The sequence below is a fragment of the Neofelis nebulosa genome, chromosome 13, assembly GCF_028018385.1.
Source record: "Neofelis nebulosa isolate mNeoNeb1 chromosome 13, mNeoNeb1.pri, whole genome shotgun sequence".
In the NCBI taxonomy this organism is placed as follows: domain Eukaryota; kingdom Metazoa; phylum Chordata; class Mammalia; order Carnivora; family Felidae; genus Neofelis; species Neofelis nebulosa.
The window spans coordinates 28,423,074-28,446,199 of NC_080794.1; the positions used below are offsets into that span (position 1 = coordinate 28,423,074).

Consider the following 23,126-nt stretch of genomic DNA (forward strand, 5'->3'; position numbering starts at 1 on the left):
TCTCTTTTTATCGCCTATTTTTGTTTTATGAATCATCTTTTCAACTAATTCCTCCAGTTCACTGATGATAGATAGGGATTGTTTTAAAGGTCTTTCTACAGACATATTAATGTTAGATATATGGAATGCAAGTTCAAACAGTAATTCACCTTATGGTTTGTCCTACAAACTAGAACATGAACTTCTCTCGTATAAGTATTCTTTTTAATTTTGTAAGTCCCAATAGTGCCTTACATAGGGTTCTAATACAGGGACAACAAGTATCTGAACACATTTTTGGGTACTGTAAGTCCAGCATGTTCACATGAAGTGAAACACGGGGCTGGGTTAAAGTTCTTTTAAGAATATATGAATGCAGGGGCACCTGGGTGGCTCAGTTGGTTGAGCATCCGACTTCAGCTCAGGTCATGATCTCACAGTTTGTGAATGCAAGCTCCGCATCAGGCTCTGTGCTGACAGCTCAGAGCCTGGAGCCTGCTTTGGATTCTGTGTCTCCCTCTCTCTCTGCCCCTGCCCTGCTCACACTGTCTCTCTCTCTCGAAAATAAAAAAAAATAAACATTAAAAACAAAAAGTAGAACATATGAATGCATGTGTGTATATCAGCTATATCTTCTCATTCCTTTCTTTATGTATGTTACAATGTTATATGGCACACTATAGAAACAAGGTAAGAATTTATATGCCAGGCCCTGGGCTTTGTGTTACATGTATTATCTAATTTAATAATCATGACTATCCTATGAGGCAAATACTATTTTTACATTAAAGGATAAAAAACAAACAAACAAACAAACAAAAAAACCTTAGATGAGGTTTAAAAAAAAAAAAAAAAAGCCCCAAATCATACAACAAGGTCATGTGGACTCAAGTTAATCCGTGTCTAATTCCAGAGTCTATACTCTCAGCTACCATGCAGTGTGACCCAGGGCAAGTCTTCGACATTTGCTTAGTGGGCTAGGAAGTTAATTCATGTACTTAGCACAATGCCCTACACATAATTACCCAGTAATATTCCTTCCTTATCATTTCACCATGACAGGGTTAAAAGGTCAATAAGACATGCTTCCTGTCCTTGAAAAATCTAATTTATGGTAGGCAGAATTCTAAAATGGCACTCCAAGACTTCCTGCCCCATGAATATAGCATACGCATGATTATGCGATATTAAATGCAAAAGAGATTTTTCCAGATGTACTTAAGGTTACTAATCAGTGGGCCGTGAATTATCAAAAGGGAAATTATCCTGGTGGGCTGCATATACTCACATAAGCCTGTAAAGAGCAGTTCTCCCCAGCTGGTAGTGGATGGAAAAGTAAGACAGACTTGAATCCAATGGATTCAACTCCTCTGTGAGCAAATTTAATGAGCTGAAGTTAGATTGAGGGGGCCAGATGCAAAAACTTAAGAGTGATCTCCAGTTGCTGAGAGTGACCCCTGACCAATACACAATTCTGGTGTCAGCAGGAATAATAAGGCTAGAAGCAGATCTTCCCCAGACGCTTCAGATTAGAGCCCAGCCCAGTGGACACCTTGATGTCGGCCTTGTGGGATCCCAAGCAGAGAAACCAGTGGAGCCCATTTAGACCTCTGATCTAAGGAAAAGTGAGATAATGAATGGATGTTGTTTTAAATTGATAAGTTCATGGTATTTTGTTATGCAGGGGGACACAACACTATGAACAAGGGCTTAGGCCACAGACATAGATATAAAGCACAAACGGAGTGGAACTACCTAGGTGGAGAGACTGAAGAAGCCTGAAGTCTTGGGGAATTTAGAGGTGCTACCATTTTGAAGAATGAATGAAACTTGCTGGCTGTGGGTTGAGGGAAGATTTCATGGAGAAGACAGGGAGGAAAGATATTCTAGGCAGAGGGGTTAGCACAAGAAAATGATAAGTAAGCAGAAACTTGTTGAGGCAAGTCCACATGCTGAGAGCAGCAGAGGAATGGGCCGAGCAGGGTGGGGGAGGTTGGAGTGAGACTGGGACGCTTTCTGTCGTCTGTGGAGAGGTCTGGACTTCCATTCCTCCAGCACTGGACATACTTTTAAAAGCATCTTCAAAAACTAATTGAAAATATCTGGATTGAAGACTTAACAGAGTATATGTATGTATCTATAGTTTTACATTTTATACAAACGAACATGTTTTAATGCTCGAGCTAAGAGGATGGATAACTCTTAACACTCTCTCCTCTTTAATATAAAACTAAAATTGCCAACAACGAATTAAGAAGCATTTATTAAGATGGCTAAATTCAACAAAAATATATCCACACACAGAGAGAAAATTTGTTTTGAGTTAACAAACGTAAAAATATAACACTCAGGAAAGTACCCATTTTCAACAACAAAAAATCTATTAAAAATGTTTTTGAGTATAGCTGACACACGGCGTTAGTCAGTTTCAGGTGTACAACACAGTGATGCGACATGCCTATACGCTATGCTGTGCTCACCACAGGTGTAGCCACCACCTGTCCCCATGCATGGCTATGACAGTATCACTGACTGTCCTCTCTAGGCCATGCCTTTCACTCCCGTGACTTACTCATCCCATAACTGGAAGCCTGTGTCTTCCGCTCCCCTTCACCCATTCTGTCCATGCCCCCAGCCCCCTTCCCTCTGGCAACCATCAGTTTGTCCTTTGTATTTATAGGTCTGATTCTGCTTTTTGTTTAAGACATTCTATTTTGATAATCTTGAAACATGTTTATGACATGGCACAATTATGTACATACAAGGTCTTTTCAATCCCTCTCTCCTTTAGTAGTTACAATAAGAGATTACCATATCTCCAAAAGCAAACTGCTGTGATTTAAAACACAATTTTCAGTAAGATTTGGAATGATCTTGCCTAATTTTCTAATGATCAAACATGCCAGGATTGGTATTTTCCGATATTCAGATTAATAAAAATAACTCTGTAATAAATCTCAGAGAAAGAGAAGCTTTTCCTAAAATGAAATGTTAAATATTTCTGGTCACGCTTCACAATTTCAAAATAAAATGTTGAAATAATATAATTGAGCCAGGATTGTTCATTTCTCTCCCCCTCCCTTGAGGAGCTCCATGGGAATAAATTAAGCACTGAGGGAGGTACATTACAATAAGGAGTCTCCTTGTGGCTACAGCAACTGAGTATCCCAGGTCCCTAATTTATCATTAGAGTGACCTAAAGCTCTGGGAAAATTCTGCATCAGTAGCCTAAAGCTAAGGTTATATGAGTAGATTTTTAAAAGAGTATCCTATAAGAAGGATTATATACAAACATTTTAATAATTGTTAGTTATATGTAGGATATCAAATATTAGTCTTATAATAAGAAGCACCAGCTACTGGGTATGTCTTTCTCTGATTAAACTGACTTCACAAGAGTTTACTTCTATCAATGTAGCACAGAGGGGTATCTAAAGAAAAATCAAGCAAATGTCTTCATAAATCAGTTCTTTTAATGTATAGAAGTTTTAATCACATGACCTTGGCTTCCTTACCAATCACTGTACTCTTATATATACACACACACATATATATATATGTATATATATAACCATATATATATATATATATATGTATATATATGTATATATATATATATATATACATATATATATATATATATAACCATAATAGAATATGTCTTAATCCAGATACTTGACCTACATTTAATTAAAAAGTAAAAATGAGAAGCACCTGGGTGTCTCAGTCCATTGAGCACCCAACTTCGGCTCAGGTCATGATCTTGCAGTTTGTGAGTTTGAGCCCCACATCAGGCTTGCTGCTCTCAGTGCATAATAGCCTCCTTCTGATCTTCTGTCCCCTTCTCCCTCTGTCCCTCCCCCAGCTCATGCTCTCTCAAAAATAAATAAAACATAAAAAAAATTAATAAAAAATAAAAAATAAAAATTACAGGGGCACTTGGGTGGCTCAGTCGGTTAAACCTCCTACTCTTGATTTCTGCTCAGGTCATGATCTCACAGTTTTGAGATCAAGTGCCATGTGGGGCTCTACGCTGATAGTGTAGGGCCTGCTCAAGATACTCTTTTTCTCTCTCTCTGCCCCTCCCCCGTTTGCACGAGCTCTCACTCAAAATAAATACACTTTAAAAAAACAAAATAAAAATTACAAAAATGCCAATTATACAAGCATGTCATAGAAAATAACACACACTACCATATTTTCAAATGAAGTCTTTTAAAACTTCAAAGGTAATACCCTTTCTAGTGTTAACTAAAAATATGCATGATCCCAAATAAACTGCTTTTTCATGACTATTATTAGCAGAGTTACATTAAACATGTAAACATTTAAAAATAGTGATGCTTTTGAAATCTAAGTGCACAAAGTCAACTCTGTCTACTTTATAGTTTAAGACTAATAGATCCCTGTATAAATGGTCATCAGTTAAAGTTTAATTAGTGTTCAATAATTCACTCTTTAAAAAGACAAGGATTTTGATAAATTCTGACCACAGGGACAGATATTTTCCTGCCAAAGCATTTCTCTTCTTGTTCATGGTATAGCACTCTATCTATATCTAGTACAGTTGCCCCTCATTCATGGTAACACAGGTGATTACATTCAACTGGCATTTAACATAAATTGCATCAAACTGCCCTACAATTTCATTTTGGACTGAATTAATTAACTTCTCAGTAGGTGACTGAGGTGCTGAACATAAGCCTAAGGAAATACTTGACTGCTTAACCTACCTTAGATGAATTGTCTCTAACTCAAGGCAGCTTCTATTTTTAATAAATACTAGAAAAATGTATTTAGTAGGATCTTAAAGGGTAAAGATAAGGCATTTATAATAAATGGAATCAGTTTTCCACATACATGCACATCCATTTAAAAGAAGTCAGGGGGCACTGAAGACAGTTAAGGAGGATTTAACCAAACTCCCCAAGAGTTGGCATGCCTGATATTTTGAAAGACTGTTTACCTTAGGAGGTGTGTGTTTCCAGTAACAAGATGCCTTCTTTGTCCTTGGCAATATGTTTAAATAAAAAGCTCACCACTTTGTAGCAAGTAAAAATAATACTATCTTAATGCTGTTGTAATTTATATCCCAGAGTTTGAAATGTAAATGTAATTTTCTAAGACATTATCTTCAGATCACCAGAATTATCATAATATCATAAAATATCTATTCTTTTTTCTCTAATTATAATATTATTATCAAGATCTGACAGCTAACTCTTTGTTTTCAAGTTTATGGTCTTCATCTATCAAGAAAAAAATTAAAAGGACAAAGAATGTGAAAAGCCAGCTCATAAAAAGCTGAAATGTCTTTCATTACACGGCATATTTTTATATATCATAAACTTCCGGTTTAGGAAATGTGAAAACAAATACTTCTTTTGACGAACTCCTTGACAAAGTGTTTAAGTATTTTTAGATTTTTTTTTTAACTGTGGAAGGAAGGAAGGAAGGAAGGAAGGAAGGAAGGAAGGAAGGAAGGGAGTAAGATGGAAAGAAGGAAGGGAGGGAGCCTCAACTCTGTATTATACCTTTTGGGGGGAAGTGAATGAACATTTAATGAGCACAACGTTAAAGGAAGTGAGGCTGGAAACTTCAGCCTGAGTGCAAAGGCTGCGTAGCGTACAGTGAGACGGGCCCCCAGAAACGGCCTGAATAATTGCGGGAGGGAGGTGGCCCTTGGTCAGGCTTCACATAGACGGTTCTAGCAGGAAGGGCTTCAGCCTTGTTTCAAAGTGCCCCACTGAGGGCACAACTGCTACGTAGGTTCTCTAGGAGTACATTCTCTTTCCAGTACACCCTAAATCTTTCTTGATATAATATGCATGAGGAAATGACAAGAATATAATTTGGAAGTTTTAACACCGGTTGTTATAAGGAAGGCTTCCACTAACAAAAAAAAAAAAAAAAAAAAGCTTAGATGCCAGTTTCAGAAACAATTTTGCCTGCAGCATCTTCTAGCTCAATAATTTAGTGGCGATGACAGTCACAAATGCTGTCAAAAACAGCAGTGAGGCTTAAAAAATAAACAAAAATTCAAACCATAATATCCTGTAGATTTTTAATATGCCCTTTACTGATTTGGCAACCACAACAGACATTGAGGAGAGCCTCCTAGTTAGAAAAAACAAATTAATCCTACCTTTGCAGGTTTTCATACACGTGACTGTCTCTACACCCTCTAAGGCATGCATACGGGGCTTCCTTCTCATCAAATACTATGTCTGTCCTGGTGTTCGTGGTCACAAGAGACCTTTTGTATCATTACTCCCTCGAGTTGCAATTCTGACTAGGAGGCCCGGGGAAACACAAAAGTAACCTGGCAGTTACATCATTCTCTATAAATGAAAAAAGACTGCTATCTAAAAATAATGAAAGGCTCCATTTAAATTAATGTTATTTTTTGTCAAGTGTTCATTTTACTTTGTAATAATGTAGTTCTGATCCAAATAGAGTTCTCATGAGCTTTAAAAAGATCTCTAGAGATTATACGCAGGCCAGTAATTTAATTCTTGAATTTTTATTTCTTGCAATGACATTTAGGGTTCAGTGTGATTTCACATTTTTTGGTGCTGTTGCTGACACCTTATGGAAACTGTTTTATTTGAAAATTCTGATTTGATTTTTAAAACTGTTCAGTTCTTGTTTAGAAGAATCATTATTATTTAAAAAATGGATTTTTTTGTTCCTTAAGGTATGCATCCTCTTGCTGTTGATTTCATAATCCTGTTTGGGTCACTGTGATTAGTTGCTATGGAAATTACCTCCTATGGAAATGATTCCAATGTCATTGTTGTAAGAATATGACTTTTAATGAATAATATCAATAGCGGACATCAACCCTTACTAGAAAAAAGGAAATTTAATTAAAATGTTTTAAAAGGATTAATTCTGAAAATTATCATCATGGCCAACTTTTCTGATATTTTTCAATCAGCCATCTGCTTTTTAAATAAGCATTAAATGAATTTTAAGGTGTTAATCAGCTACTCACTTCCCCAAATTCCAATGTCACAATGGAAATTAGCACCATGCATAGAAAAATGGAAATAAAGAACATTTCATTTACCTTTTCTCTAAACTAATAAATGTTATGCTTCACTTTATGAGTTAATGTCAACAGGATTTCAGGGCTCATCAAGGAAGCAACTTTGAATAGCACATTATAAATCCCCTTTAAAGATGAAGAATTTAATATTCCAAAATTTATCCCAGGAATTTGAAAGGTCAGTGAGTTAACTAGTGAGTTAAACAATAGATGAGAGCCAGTGAACCATTAGATGAGAATTCCAGAATGCTAAGAAGAAATTTTCTTGGGTGGATTCTATAATTTGTGGTTTAAATAAAACTTTTGAAACATTCCATTAGTATTAAAATTCTCACAATGAGAATATGGCTCAGATTTAACACATTTTAAGTTACTAGACAGTCTCTCCCCAAAGAAATTTTAATGCCTTCTTCTGCCTAGTGCTTGCTCACTGCTGGTACTAATTTAGGAATAAATTAACCCTTCCAACAATTAGGATATTGTCTAGAAACTGCCTCTTGCACTCTACTGGGGAAATCACTTACGTTCTGAAAATCAGAAGTAAAAGAGAAATCCATTTCTTCATTATAAAACATTTTTTATACCTAATAGCTTATTAATTATTGATGTAAATCACTATCATATTTACCAACATAATTATGTATTACTATATCACCAGTGCTTCTGAATTAAGCCTAACAGTTATAGATTTTCTTAAATGTTTTATACATTAAGGGTTTTCTATACTTGTGCTTGCAACCATGATCGAGGATCCAAAATGTCTTTGATAGATTTCTGCCTCGGAGCTGGCACTGGCTTGGCTTCAAAATTGGTTTTAGTGTCTGTGAGTTCGCCATCAGTTAAATTATTTTTCCTGGCAGGGAGAAGTTTTCGAGGAGCAGCCATTGGTTTCTGTAAGTGATGCATTAGGGTTGATAATTTGGTATCCAAAGGCGAGGCCCAAGATACACTTGTTTTTTCCCAGTTGTCCTTAACCAATTGATCTGTGTTGCTCTGTGTTTTTAAGCTGAATGGAGCTTTATCAGAAGGAGGAAGGGGAGCACGTCTCTTTTTCCCTTTCCCGTCATGTAACTGCTTACTTGCAGGAGATAACACCTTTTTCTGGATAACCACTTCATGATTACCATCAAAGAGGCTGGCCCAAAGAGGTGGTGAGGGTTCTTCCTGCTGACCAATAAGAAACTGTCCATTTGTCTCTTCAAGTTTTTTTTGTATGGTCTCAGTTAAACTTTCAATTTTTATAGGTGAATCAATGCCTGTAATGATTTTGAGAAGAAAATGCATGGGGAAAATTCAGAAGCTGTGTACACTTTGAGTCAGTTATTGTTTTCTAAACCAACATCTATAACGGTCATCAAAACACACTGGATAAGCAAGTGATTTGGAGTTGTTTTTCTTTTTCTTTTTTTTTAAGCATTTGCTTGTAAAAATAACCCTTCCCCTACCAACAGAACCAAAAACTAAGGAGCTCATTCACTGTGCGCCACACATGCACGCACACGCATAAATGTTCCTAAATAAACGCGTAAAACTCAGCTTTCAAAGGAGTAGAGTTACATCAGGATCTTTTTTTTTCAATTCTGTAGATTAAGTACTTATTAAATAACTTTTCTTGGATTTAAAATCTATTCTGATTTCTAGGTAAGAGTGGATTCCCTTTTTATAAAAGCCTGATATGTAAACTGGGACAAATGTAACTGGATTAGTATCCTTTCCTGTAGACTAGCAAAAGTCTCTGTTCATAGAGAAAAAATTCCAAAACCAGAAACCCAAGGAAACATTTTGGTGATAAGGGTTCTGGATGAATTTTTCCTTGGGAAAAATAAGAGAATAGAGATAATTCTATTAAATGAATGAATCACTGGTATTTTCAAATGTGTAAACCCAAATCTATCATTTTTAATCTAACATTTTAAAGTAAGTGTAAAGTATATATTGGTGGCAAAACAGACTAGAATTTAGTGTTGACCTGTGTTCACAGCACTGTTCACTCAGGCAATCCTACAAAGATAAATAATTACCCTTCAAAGTGTGGGAAAATGGAATATTAATGAGTCTAGAAATTTAAAATTTTCCAAAGCATTAAACTTAACCAAATTTTTGACCTGAGATGAAAGAACACTTCCATTTACTAGTATTCATTTATCAACATTACTTTAAAACAAATTTAATAAAATACAGAAAAAATTATAGAACGTGATTATATTTTAGAATCTGCAAGTTCACATTTTCAGAATTTTCATCAGCTACTCAGCTAATATTTATTTTCAGTGCACCTTTATTCATTTTGAAGCCTTAACATTTTTGTTTGATCTTAAGCATTCAAACTATGAAAAATGTGTATTCATTAATTTTGTATTAATTCATCTATTAAACATGAGTTCCTCAGTCTATAATCATAGTCTTTTTTCATTCGTTTTGACTGCACCCTGAAAATTTTAGCATTTTAATGTCAATAGAATAAGCTGCTTGAGTATGGACAATGTTGTTTTTGTTACCCCGAAGCTTAGAAAAGACAAACCCCACTTACTCATATCATGGTAGACTGAGGTCGCCTCTTTTGTCAAGAACAAAGGTGGTTTCCGTGGTGACATAATCTCAATTTTCATAAGTTCTTCACAACAATGCTTCCATTGGCCTAAGAAAGACAGAAAAAGGCAGCCTAGTTTAAAACATAAATGTGAAGACGTATACTTCATTTTCAATAGATATCAACATATTTTTTTTGCTGTGAAAAATAACAGTGAATTTATAAAGCATTGCCTTAAGGAAGCCACAAAAACCTAATACTACCAATGATTTTACAGTCCACGTCTGAGCACAAAAGTAATCTATTTTAAGAATAAGTTCTGTGCACAGATATAAGAAACGAAGATCTCTAGGCTATTAAATACTGTACGATTTCACTGGCACAGTAATGATCAATAACTAAAATTTCTATTCATGGCAAAAGTTGGCACAAGTTCTCCTCTGTTAAATATTAAATAAAAATACCCAGTATTTAAGACATTTGAAAGGTAAAAATCAACCAAAATATAGTTAGAAATAATGCTTCTCAAAAATGGCTTTAATTTTGAAAATTCTAAGAAATAAGAATTGTTTAACAATTATTTCTTCAAATGATTATGCTTTTCAAAAATCACATAACTAGAAAAGTGCTGCATTTTCAGTCAAGTAAAAGGTATATAAAAGCCCATTACAATAAAAACACATTACTCCAAATTCTAACTGGATCTAATTTATTCAGGAAGGACACTTTAAATAAAGCCAGTAGTTACTAGGAATAAAAAGTACTCTTAAATAAGTTGTTTCAATTTTTAAGTTAAAATTGTGAAGTGTGAACATTAATTTTTCTTTTAATTATGTTTTATTATTTTCATCTTAAAATTCTCAGATTAATCTCTTATGAGTGGTGGATATAAACAACTTAACCTTTCCATATTTATTGTGCACCTACGCACTGGGTAACAGCTGTGCTAGAAACCATGCGTCTCTCTGTTCATATTATAAAAGCAGGTTACTGGGTTCACTATGCTTACACTCTATCTTACATCTGTAGAAAAGTAAATGTCATACACATATGTGTCTTTTTGGAATGATTTATGATCTATATTTCTCTTCCTTTTTATTATGTTCTCAATATCCAATTTAGTTATTTTCGATAGCTTAAAAATGAAAGACATTTCACGTTTAGTCAAATTATCTATTCATTTTTGTTGTTTTAAATCTAATATACAGCCATGGTTATATGGTAATATGCATAAATTTTAAATCCATCACTTTAAATAGTTAAGAAACATAAAAAACCTTTTAGTGTGTTTTATTACAATGCTAAGTATAGAATATGGCAAAAATTTCAAAATAGCCCACATAGCATCTCAGAGAGAGAACAAAATCTTGAGTTTGAGGCTTCAAAGGTTGCTCTGCAGAATTTAAATCTAGTAGGATCTGAGATCTGATAACTTATTCCTCCCCTCCACTTCCTTTTTTAGATAAATATATAAAAGCCAGCTTTTCCTTCTTGGGGCAGAAAAAAATTAAGGTCTTATCTACTGGAAAAATAATGAAATACTTTAAGCTAGCAAACATTTCTCTGTCAAATCTTAGGCAAATTACAAAGTGCCGTATTTTCTCTATATTGATAGATTAAAGCTGTTCATTGTTAAAGTGGTAGCAGAATATTAATCATGTTGAAAACTGGAATATAAAGTCATGTTATCCATGTGTAACTGAAGTCAGAGGTACAAGTGTGGAATGTTCACTGGTCAATTTTACAATGGAAACATTTATTTTACCAGTGAATAAATTAGTATGCAAAGTTATACATGATACCAACATGTTAACATAAAAAAAAAAGGCCCCAGTATGAAATATTAAATGGCTATGTTGTCTTCACGTAAAATCTGTCTACTGGAGGTGTTTACCACAATAATATTTGTTATAATGTTCCCAGTCAAATGATCTGTTATGCTAAGCTGCTTATGTTGACTCAATATGTATATTATTAAATACTTGAAACAAATTTATCTTTGACCCACCACTCCTACCCCTTTTGATTATCCAGAACAGTGTCATTCCTTTTACGTGTTTTTCAGCTCTCAAATATTAAAAATTAGCTATCACATCCCCCTTGGCTTCCAACCTCCACTCTTCATTCATCTCTGTTCTTCTGCAGGCTTAGTGCCATTAATGTTTTCTTGTGATTTTTAACCTCACTCTTTCAATTTTCTACTCTTACACAGAGTCAAATAATTGAAATTTGCTCTAAATATTAAATTACTCTTAGTTTATTCTGCCTTGAATATCCATCCTCTACTATGTTCTACATATCACATTTCACCTAAGATCACAACAGGCTATACTTACCATGAGGAAGATAAAACATTTAAAGTACAAGTCAATCTTTAGGATTTGATCTTTGCTTCATATCTTCATACACAATGAATTCTTTTTAAAAAACGTTTATGTATTTATTTTGAGAGAGAGAGAGGGAGAGAGACAGAGAGAGAGAGAACCCCAGGCAGGCTCCATAGTGTCAGCGCAGAGCCTGAAGCGGGGCTTGAACCCACCCATGGAACTGTGAGATCATGACCCGAGCTGAAATCAAGTCAGATGTTCAACTGACTGAGCCATCCAGGTGCCCCATACACAATGTATTGTAAAATGTGAATCTAATAGAATTTATACTTCAAAAACTAGATAGATTGGCAGATTTTATCCCAAATCATTAAATACTAAAGAAGTAGCCAGATCTAAGAACCTAGTTGTCATCGCTTTCTTATTTCGACAGTTGTATCACAAGATTTATATCCCTCCAACTCCCTATTTTAGCATGATAAATTACTTTATGTAATCTGGACAATAAAAACATGAGATCATCTAGTAGTAGTTGATATCCAGACTATAATATTCTGCATTTTTACCTCCTCTTACCCTGTTCCTGTTTTTATACACATAAACATTTTTATAGAATCACTTCTAAAAATAATATAGTCTTTGTAAGACAAACTCTCTAAAGCAGAGCATTTAGGAAAGCAGTTAAAATTTCAGATGTGATCAGCAAACAAAAGGAAGTTGTTGTCTTTTAAGTTACACATCTAAGATCAGCTGAAGTTAAAAAAAAAAAAATGTAGTGCATGCTGATAAGCATGGAACAAATATTCAAACGCCTATTGAGTGCCTAGGGATAGTACTTAAGGAAAACAAGTCCTAAAGAACTCCAGAAGGCTATAGAGGGAGTCGTCTAGTTTCCTGCAGTAAACCAGACATCTCTTCAGGCCTCAATTTTCTCAACTTTAGAGCAGAGGAAAATAATTTCTGCCCTGCTGGGCTGTTGTGAGAAATAAATGAAGCTATATGGTATGTTGAAGGTAATCAATACGTTCAGTTCCCTTTTTGCGTCCTCCCCAACCATCACTAGAATACTTGACCAGGCCATGGATCACACTGGGGACAGGAGGTATTAACTCTTTTATAAAGTTTCCCAAAATAGCTCATTACGAAGTCCTAAAATTTCTGTTGGATTATTTCTAGGGGTTGAAGAAATAACTTTGATTGTTTGGAAATGGCTATCCTTTGTAATTCTGTAAAAAAGCATTCTAAAGATATAAAATGCTGGTTGAATCTAACAGTAGGCTTAGTTTGACTAGAAATAGCCCTTATCAATAGTTCACATTTACACAAGTGCCCTCCTTAATACCCATCACCCATCTAGCCCATCCCCCATCTCCCTCCCTCCTATCTCAATATATCATTTCAATATTTTCTTGCTGATAAAATTCCTCCTTAACTTGAGAATACTAGATCACACATTTTACATAGTAAAACTCTTATTATATTACTATCACATTGTTTTTAAAATCATGGGCTGTACTATTGAAGCTGAAAAACCACATGTATGGTTTAAAAAAATTTTTTGGATGATGTCCAAAATGATATTATAACGAATCTGGAGTTAACAGAAGGTTACATAAAAATGAATTTCCTTCTGAACATTTCAACATTTTAGAATCATCACTAACCTAGAGAAGTGTTTCACTCCTCAAATGGATTGTTATCCCTTCGATTAAACACACTGCTTTAACCAATTAAAACCTAATATTTTGAAAAAATGTGGTCTAGTTGTTTTAGGGACCAGAGGAACTTAAAAAGTAACAGGTAGAGATACTAGGAATTCAAACGTATAATAAACTATAGTTAAAGTCAGGCATTGGGGAAAAGTTGAGAGAAAAAGTGATCAATGCATTGATGATATACTATCATTTTATTCAAGAGCATAAAAAATTCTTGATACAAATTATAACATTATAATTGTAATATTTAGATTGCTTTGTGCATCCTTTCATGATACATGAATATAATACTGGCAAATCCAAAAATTAACTTACTAAGATCAAAAAAATGCTGCCAGAAGGCTTCCATCCATTTCTGGAGATCTTCTCTACCGTCCACTGCAAAAATATGAGTTACAGACTGTCCAGCAACAGGGTTGATAACAGAAAAATTATGAATTTTTTTCTTGGCATCCTTATCCATTGCACGAATTCTGGTTTCCTAAAAATTAAGACAAAATTAATGTTTTACAAGAGAATATTTTTGTAATTAACAAATAAGTATTTTACTGCTCACTACCACACTTAGAGCAGATACATTTATAAATCTTGTTGCTGATCATTTAAAATGTGGAACTTTGAGAATTTTCAAAATTCAGACTCAGATCACCGAGTTAAAAAATGCTTTGTAGTAAAAATACTGAACAGTGTTTCAAAGCATGCTACATATAGAACTTACATTAAATTACATGAGATTAAAACATAACCTGTTTTGATCCTTTTAAGTAGGAGTATGCTGTCTTTTATATACATCTTAAAATTTGCAATAAAACAAGTATGGCATGTCATAACTGTAATGTGAATTATATTAACTACATTTCCAACAGTAATAAAATAAAAGAATCAGTAAAGTACGTTTGTTATTCTAATATTCAGGCATTACATACAGTGTTATCACTTAAAGCAGTAAAACCATAACTTAGTGTTTACTGCAGCAAAGCAGTTAGGTTTTTCCCATTAACATTTATTTCATATGTAACATTCATTTACAAAGCTCATAGCTAAAGATCCACCAAGTACTATAACCTTCACGATGGTAACAATTATTTTTTTAAATGCTGAATGCAACACTCTACAACAAAGGCAATGGTTTCATTCATGTTTATAGTCTTAAGCTTTTTTTCTGAGTGGTACTAGGTACGACATTATGGTGCTTACTGTGTCTACATGTAGAAAGTCTGTTCCCAAGTGACACAGGCACCACCATGCCACATGACAAGCTAGCAACTACATGTAGTTTCCAAGGAGTTTTGGGGAAACAATGGGGATTTGGCTGCCTGGATAATGAGTGATATTATTCTAGAGCAGTGCTGTCCTGCACAAGTGAGCCACATCTGGGGCGCCTGGGTGGCTCAGTTGGTTAAGCATCTGACTTTGGCTCAGGTCATGATCTCGTCATGGTTTGTGAGTTCCAGCCCCATGTCGGGCTCTGTGCGGACAGCTCGGAGCCTGGGGCTTGCTTCGGATTCTGTGTCTCCCAGTCTCTCTCTGTCCCTCCCCTGCTCACGCTCTATCTCTTTCCCTCAAAAGTAAATATTAAAAAAATAAATAAATGAGACACATGTGTAATTGAAGATTTTCTAGTATCACATTAGAAGGTAAAATGAAAACTGGTGAAAATAATTATGTAATAATTATTACAATATTTTGAAATAACGTTTTTATGGGTGCCTGGGTGGTTTAGGCACCTGAGCGTCCAACTCCTGATTTCAGCTCAGGTCATCATGATCTTCCAGTTGGTGGGTTCAAGCCTCAGCGCAGAGTCTGCTTGGGATTCTCTCTCCCCCTCTCTCTGCTCCTCCCCCGTTCACACTCTCTGTCTCTCTCTAAATAAATAAACACCTTTTTAAAAACTTAAAAACAATAAAATAAAAGGGGTGCCTGGATGGCTCAGTAGGTTGAGCATCCAACTTCAGCTCAGGTCACGATCTCGCGGTGAGTTCGAGCCCTGCGTCAAGCTCTATGCTGACAGCTCAGAGTGTGCAGCCTGCTTTGAATTCTGTGTCTCCCTCTCTCTCTCAAAAATAAACATTAAAAAAATAATTAAAAAAATAAAATGTTCTTCTGCAACCCAATGCATCCAAAATATTATTTTAATGTGTGATTGAAAAACTTTTTTTTGAGATATTTTACACTTTTTCATTCTAAGTCTCCCAAATCCAGTGTCTATTTTATACTTAAAGCACATCTCCATTTGGATCAGTCACATTATAAGTAACAGCCACTGGTAGCTAGTGTCTACTGTCCTGGGTAGAAGAGTTCTAGAGGAATATGTTTAAACCTATTGTAGTGTGTGCAGAAGAGGATTTAGTTGGCAGTTACAAAAGCTGATTAGGAGTGAGAAGAAATTCCTCACTTCTTTCGGTACTGAGTGAAGAGAAATTGCATGTATTCTCACATACCAAAACTAACATATACATATAATGATGTCTATGGACAGGAGCAAAGACTTACAAAGAAAAGCTATACATTCCCTGAAGCATGGGAAAATACAGACAGGTGAGCACCATATAAACACTAGTTCCCCCTTATCCTCAGTCTGTGCTTTCTGCAATTTCAGTTGCCCCAGTCAACTGTGGTCCACAAGCAGATGATGCTCCTCCTGACACGTCATCAGGTCAGCAGAGCCTAATGCTTCTACGTCATCATAATGCCTACGTCACCCACCTCACTGCATCTCATCACACAGGCATCCTATGGTCTCACATCCATCACAAGAAGGGTAAGTATGGCATAATAAGATATTCTGAGAGGCAGAGAGGCCACATTCATGTAACTTTCATTACAGTATATTGTTATAACTATTCTATTCTACTATTAGTTATTGTTGTTAATCTCTCACTGTGCCTAATTTATAAACCAAATTACCACAGGTATGTATGTATGTATAGGAAAACACAGTATATATAGGGTTAGGTACTGTCCACAGTATCAGGCATCCACTGGGGGTCTTGGAACATATGCCCTGCAGTTAAGAAGGGACTACTGTGGATGACAGAAGTTCTTTCCTGAAGGAAGGAATTCTTATGCAAAAATCACATGAGAAAAAATGTATGCTGCATGAAGTAGCAACCTAACTTTGAAAGTCTGGAGTATCACAAAACATAAGGATTAGTAACCATCTTAGAGACACTGTCATTTTTAAAATTAGGAGTGTAAGTGTCTTCAGAGGATTGTAATGGACTTATGGTCAACATTGTAATTTAACATAATGGTCTTTTTACATTCCTATGCCATGGTAATAAACTTTGTGAATTAACTCTTTTAAGCAATTATTTATACAATATAAAAACAAAATGGTACCCTAATTGATATCCTTGCAGGCTGAAAATGCATGTAACCAACCTCTTTAAGTATAACGCTTATTATCACCAGCAGAGAATGACTGAAGCTCCAGAAAGAATCTTTAATATGCTCTCAGTAAGACTTACTGAAGGCTGACTCAGTGGGGGAGGAAGGCAGGAGAACCCTCTATTCTCTCAGTATTAAAAAAAAACAATAAAATATGAATTATTCTTGTTGTTGAAATTGTGCTTTTCTCTCCATTCAAATCTATCGGAATACAAATTTATGACTACCTTTTGTATGTAGGATTAAAATGGATTCAACTTTTAAATATGGAAAGTGTGATTTTTATAGATGAATATGTACATTTTTAATAATACCAAGATATCATTTCAAATGAAAATAGCTATGTAGAAAATCTGATGAACTGGATCATTTATATCTTTCTAAGAGAATATAATGCAATAATATATAAATACTGTACACTATACACTCCATTAGCTCTGAGGACCATAAATACCACTAAATTTTTCAAACATGAGAAGCTTTTAAAAGGTGCAAATGAAACGCAGAATAGATCATTTGAATTAACTTCTATATTTTATCACCCCAAATAATTTAACTAATGGGAATTTTTTCAACCAAAAACTGGATGTCAAAGAAAAAGTCATTAAATAAAGTTTCTGATAATGTCAGAAAGTCCATGCAAGCTGTTTTTCATTCTGGGCCAAGTATCAATAAGAGTTCTTGAAACTTCAGTGAGGAATGGATTAGAAAACATAAGGTGAATTTTAGGACTGTTATCATTATGGGCTCACATGACGCTTAGATGAGGGCAGTGTCTCCTCTTAGCAGGGTTTGAAAGCAAGAAACAGGCATTTCTGCTCCCACTATTTCTCCCACCTAAAATACTGCCTGGCACTCACTAAGTGATTGAAAAATACATGAAGAATAAATTAATGAGATAAGAGAAGAGCAACTCAGATAATGACAGTTTTAGGTTGACATATGAGGATCGCAGAAATAGTCCTAATCCAACACTTTATAGATGAGGAAACTTATGTCCCAAAATAAGTTTTCTATCTAAAATCAGAGTTTCCTGTCTTGCTTTTTGCTAATCCCAAACCATTTAGTTGATTAGGGAGGTTTTACAGTCAACTTTTACTGCTCTGCAGATAAATTTCAGACTTCATTGTGAAATTTTAATCTTTGGCTGGATCTCCTTTTATCAGTCAACACATAGTGAACTGGAACCTTCCACTGCATGAGATGGTGGGGACCCAGAGAAGGCCAACTGAAGTCAATACAGATATAATCTGAGAAGTCAATTTTGTAACAAAATATAATTTACCCTGAAATCAAAGGAAAGTTTCTTTTAGGCTGTTCATTATTTTAAATTAAAACTGTACTTCAACCTCTCTATTTCTGTGGTAATGGAAAATTACTAAATTGGGACTAGATTTATGCACTGTTTCTTACCTTACTTTTGACTATACGATCTTTAAAAAGTCTACTCCGTACCCAGATTATGGGTTCTAAATATTATTTCCTACTAAAAGGAATCAGAGCTCTTTATAGACATGGCTAATTCTTAGCTTGGGCCAGAAAATATATAGGATAATCCCTGAACTTCTTATCCTACCAAAAATCAAAGATTAATAGGATTGTATCAAAAGGACTCGAGAGCCAAACTGAAGAGGCTTCCAGTAGCCAAAGATGGGACTATCTAAATGTCAATAAGAATCCAATGGTAATGGATTAATGCATGAAATGTCTTTAAACCCATAAATTCTTAATGATATTTAAAAATGAACTCATTTGGGGGTAACTGGATAGCTCAGTCAACTAAGCATCCAACTCTTCATTTCGGCTCAGGTCAGGATCTCACGGTTGTGAGATCAAGCCCCGTGTCAGGCTCTGTGCTGAGTGTGGAGCCTGCTTGGGATTCTCTTTCACCCTGTCCGTCTCTCTGCCCCTCCCCCCACTCACTCACTCTCTCAAAATTTAAAAAAAAAAATGGACTCACTTGTCACTTTTGAAGGATGCTAAGGAACCACCTCATTGTTTTGGCAACTAGTTAAATCTTAAAGTCTTTATTCTGTCTTTCCTATAAGAATTGTACCTCAGCCAAATAGCTGATGATATAGAGGTATCCCACCTAATAAATGAAGAAAGAATGTTAAAATACCACCAATTTGCAATCCCTAATGAAATAAAGGATGCAATCAATACTCACCTATGGATGTTAACATGATTAGAAGACCCAGGCAATTAAATGTCTCCCAATAAAAGTACACAATATTTCCTAAGATATATTGTTACTAACCAATCAACCAACAAACAAAAATCTGATCCAAAAATAGGAGAAAAAAAGACAACTCAAAGATGCAATCAGCAAAATTCAGAGTATGGAAAACTCTGTAGGAAAAATGACTCAATTTCTTCAATAAATTGTGTGTGTGTGTGTGAGAGAGAGAGTGTGTGTATGCATGAGACCAAGAGACAACTCCAACAGAGTTACAGATTTAAGAGATCAAATCAATTAAATGCAATATATAACCATTATTTTAAAATCCTGATTCAAAAGCTATTTAAAAAATTACAAGGCTGGAAAATTTGAACACTGAATTTTTGATGATATATTGACTATATATATGACTATAAATTTTCATTAAGTATGATAATTGTAATAATTATAAGTAAAATCATATAGCCTCCAGGATTTGCTTCAAAATAATTTTATGATGGACAATGTACGAGGATACAGACAGGTTTATTTCTATCATTCTCTTTAAAGATTATCTTTAAATGTCCCCTCCCCAAATTAAAAATAAGCTACAAGTACAAAGAACTAAGTGCCTGCTTTCCTACCTATAATGCTGAGATAATATTACTTCACTCACAGCTTCCTCATGAACATGTTGTTAAGAATAAATGAGTTCTTTGAAAGGTGTTTGGTCTAAAGTCTTGTTAATCAGGAATGAAGACAAAATGTTACTGACGAAAAACAAGCTTTAGACCTCATACACACTCTAGTAACAAAGAAAGCATACTTTCACAATATTTGGCAAGGAATGTTGGAAATACATAAACCATAACCATAAATCAAACCAAGCATTAGGAAGGATTAGTATTAGTGTGATATAATTATTTTCAATTTATGTCAATGAAATCAGATGTAAACTCCTAAAGGAAAAGGCTTAAGTAACTATTTTTGCTGTATTTAATAAACGACAATCTAAATAGTTGATAGGATTGAGACATTAAAGGACTAACATAATCAGAAAAAAAATCCCATGTGCTTCATAATAATTTTGCTTGTTAGGGTCCATGACAAACATAATGGTTAAAGCAATTTCAAGATAATTTAACAAAGATCTATCAGACCAAGTAGTAATATTGATTTGGTTAGTACAAATTTTATTATTCATTATTGAAATGATGTATAGTATCTAAATCAAGAAAAAACTTTTGATCTCAAAGACCCACACCACTTTTCCATTCCACTACTCACCCCACTGGCAATGGATAAAACTGGCTAATAAAATGTTTTCTACAATATATAGAAGATTCAATGGCACTGTTAAGTATCCCTTATTGGGAATGTCTTGCTCAACAACATTAATAGTGAAGTTTTTTGAAGTTGAAGCAATCACTTTGAAGTAAATCATCCTTTCAAATTTGGATTGAAAACAGGAGGGGAATAGCTCAGGCTTTTCTTCCCTTAATGTAACTATTTCCACAGATGGCTCCCTATGAAAATTAATAAACTGACTTAGCTTTACAGGAAATGCCATTTAGAAAAAATTACAGTTAGAGAACAGATCCTGTGATCAAAATAACAGAATTACTGTTTATATACCTTAGCAACTGCAAAATTTATGATTTCACATAATTTTTATAGTAGCATTAAGCAAAATTATTATTTTCTAAATCATGAGATAAGAAGAAAGACAGCAAAGAGAAAAGAACTCTGATTTATATTTAATATTTAACAGTATTAAGCATAAAAAGATGTTAGAGACCCAGAATTGAAAATATACTAAAAACTGAAACAAAACCATTCTTAAAAGTTTTATTTGGGGGCACCTGGGGGACCCAGTCAGTTAAGCGTCTGACTTCAGCTCAGGTCATGATCACATGTTTATGGGTTTGAGTCCGACGTCGGGCTCTGTGCTGACAGCTCAGAGCCTGGAGCCTGCTTCAGATTCTGTGTCTCCCTCTCTCTCTGGCCCTCCCCCTGCTCATGCTCTGTCTCTCTCTCTCCAAAATAAAAAATAAACATTAAAAACAAAAAAATTTTTAAAAAAAGGTTTATTTGGTGCTTACCTGCTCTACATATCAGAAAATACCAAGTTGGCATTTATCAAAGATCCTGTTTAGCATGTATCCCATAGAAATTTCCAAAGTCAAACAATTAAAATACCTACCTTATATTTTAAGATCAAGTAATTTAAAACATTGAATAAATAAAAATCTATGAGTTTACCATTAATCTGGGGGGAACACAATAGACACAACATTCATTTGCTTCTTCTGGAGGGAGTAATGCTGCTCCGATACATACTGCCAATATCAATACAAGACCAAAATACCAACTCCTTACTCTGAAAATTGGTAATTAAAACAGTAAGCTTTTATCCTGCCATTTCAGGAGGGACTGGAATTCATTGTTGCTTGATGAGAAAAAGTCCTTCTTTATAAAAGGGTATTGTGAGAACAACATATGCAATCTCCAGTGTGATAACCAATTCAGACAAGGGCAATCTGGTCGCTAAAACCATTATGTGAAAGACTACTGGACAACAAAGATATACAAACAGTGCCAAACTATCACCTCACTGATTATTTGCTAATAGTAAAGAGGATGGCTTACCGTTATGCAGGAGAGAGTTAGTAGTCACCACCTTAACCAAGTCATTAAATGTGGCATTGCCAAAATGAGACAACCCAGCATCATGTACCTCTGAACAGAATGCCCTGTAAAGTATTTGTCATTATGCATGAAATATTCTTGTAAGTAATGTTTAGAATGAATCTAAGCAAACCTCTAGACCTAATTTACAGTTGAGAAGAATGTACAATCCTTGAATGTTCCTAGATTGAAAGCAAAAGCTAAAAGGACACTTTAGGGAAAATGGGGAAATTTGAATATGGACTGGATATTAGAAGTTATAAGAGAATTATTGTCAGTTTGGCTAGCTGTGACGATGCTATTGTAATTTCATCTACACAACACACTTTTTTTTAAGGGTCCTATTTTTAAGAGTTGCATGTTGAAGTATTCAGGGATAAAGTATCAATGTTGGAGACTTATGTTCAAATGGTCAGCAAAAAATACAGATAAGAGACTTTACAGACTTATAGCTGTAAGATAAATAAGATCTGAGGGTGACTATAGCTGATAACACTACTGTATGATTAAAATTTACTAAGAGAGTAGAACTTAAATGTTGTCACAAAAAAGCTTAAAAAAACCTATAATCCAATACTGATTGTAGTAATGATTACACAACTGTATATTATTTGTCAAAATTATCAAATTGTACATTTATAATTGGTGAATTTTATTTTATGTCAACTATACCATCATAAAGCAAATTAAAACTAAATACAAAGAGGGGCGCCTGGGTGGCGCAGTCGGTTAAGCGTCCGACTTCAGCCAGGTCACGATCTCACGGTCCGTGAGTTCGAGCCCCGCGTCAGGCTCTGGGCCGATGGCTCGGAGCCTGGAGCCTGTTTCCAATTCTGTGTCTCCCTCTCTCTCTGCCCCTCCCCCGTTCATGCTCTGTCTCTCTCTGTCCCAAAAATAAATAAAAAACGTTGAAAAAAAAAAAAATTTAAAAAAAAAAAATAAATTAAAAAAAAAAAAAAAAAAAAAAACTAAATACAAAGAGTTTATGGGGCACCTGGGTGGTTCAGTCAGTTAAGTGTCTGATTTTGGCTCAGGTCATGTTCTCACGGTTCGTGGTTCGAGCCCTGCATTGGGCTCTGTGCTGAGAGCTCAGAGCCTGGAGCCTGCCTCCGATTCTGTGTCTCCCTCTCTCTCTGGCCCTCCTTCTCTCTCTCTCTCTCTCTCTCTCTCTCTCTCTCTCTCTCTCTCTCTCAAAAATGGATAAACATTAAAAAAATTTTTTTAAATACTTTTGTTTTGGGGCACCTGGGTGGCTCAGTCAATTAGGCCTCTGACTTGGGCTCAG

At 35.0% G+C, this 23,126-nt stretch overlaps 1 protein-coding gene across 3 annotated transcripts in view; it reads right to left on the minus strand.

The window, feature by feature from the left end:
* Nucleotides 1–6,486: 6,486 nt before the first annotated feature.
* The window catches only part of RTKN2 (rhotekin 2), a 72,052-nt gene continuing 55,412 nt past the window's right edge, over nt 6,487–23,126 (minus strand). For all 3 annotated transcript variants that reach the window (XM_058696448.1, XM_058696447.1, XM_058696446.1), the window contains 3 exons: nt 13,918–14,083; nt 9,561–9,668; nt 6,487–8,286 (listed from right to left, as the gene is read on the minus strand). In XM_058696448.1, coding sequence (XP_058552431.1) covers nt 7,751–8,286; nt 9,561–9,668; nt 13,918–14,083 — 810 coding nt within the window. In that variant the 3' untranslated portion in view covers nt 6,487–7,750. The remainder of the gene's footprint in view (nt 8,287–9,560; nt 9,669–13,917; nt 14,084–23,126) is intronic.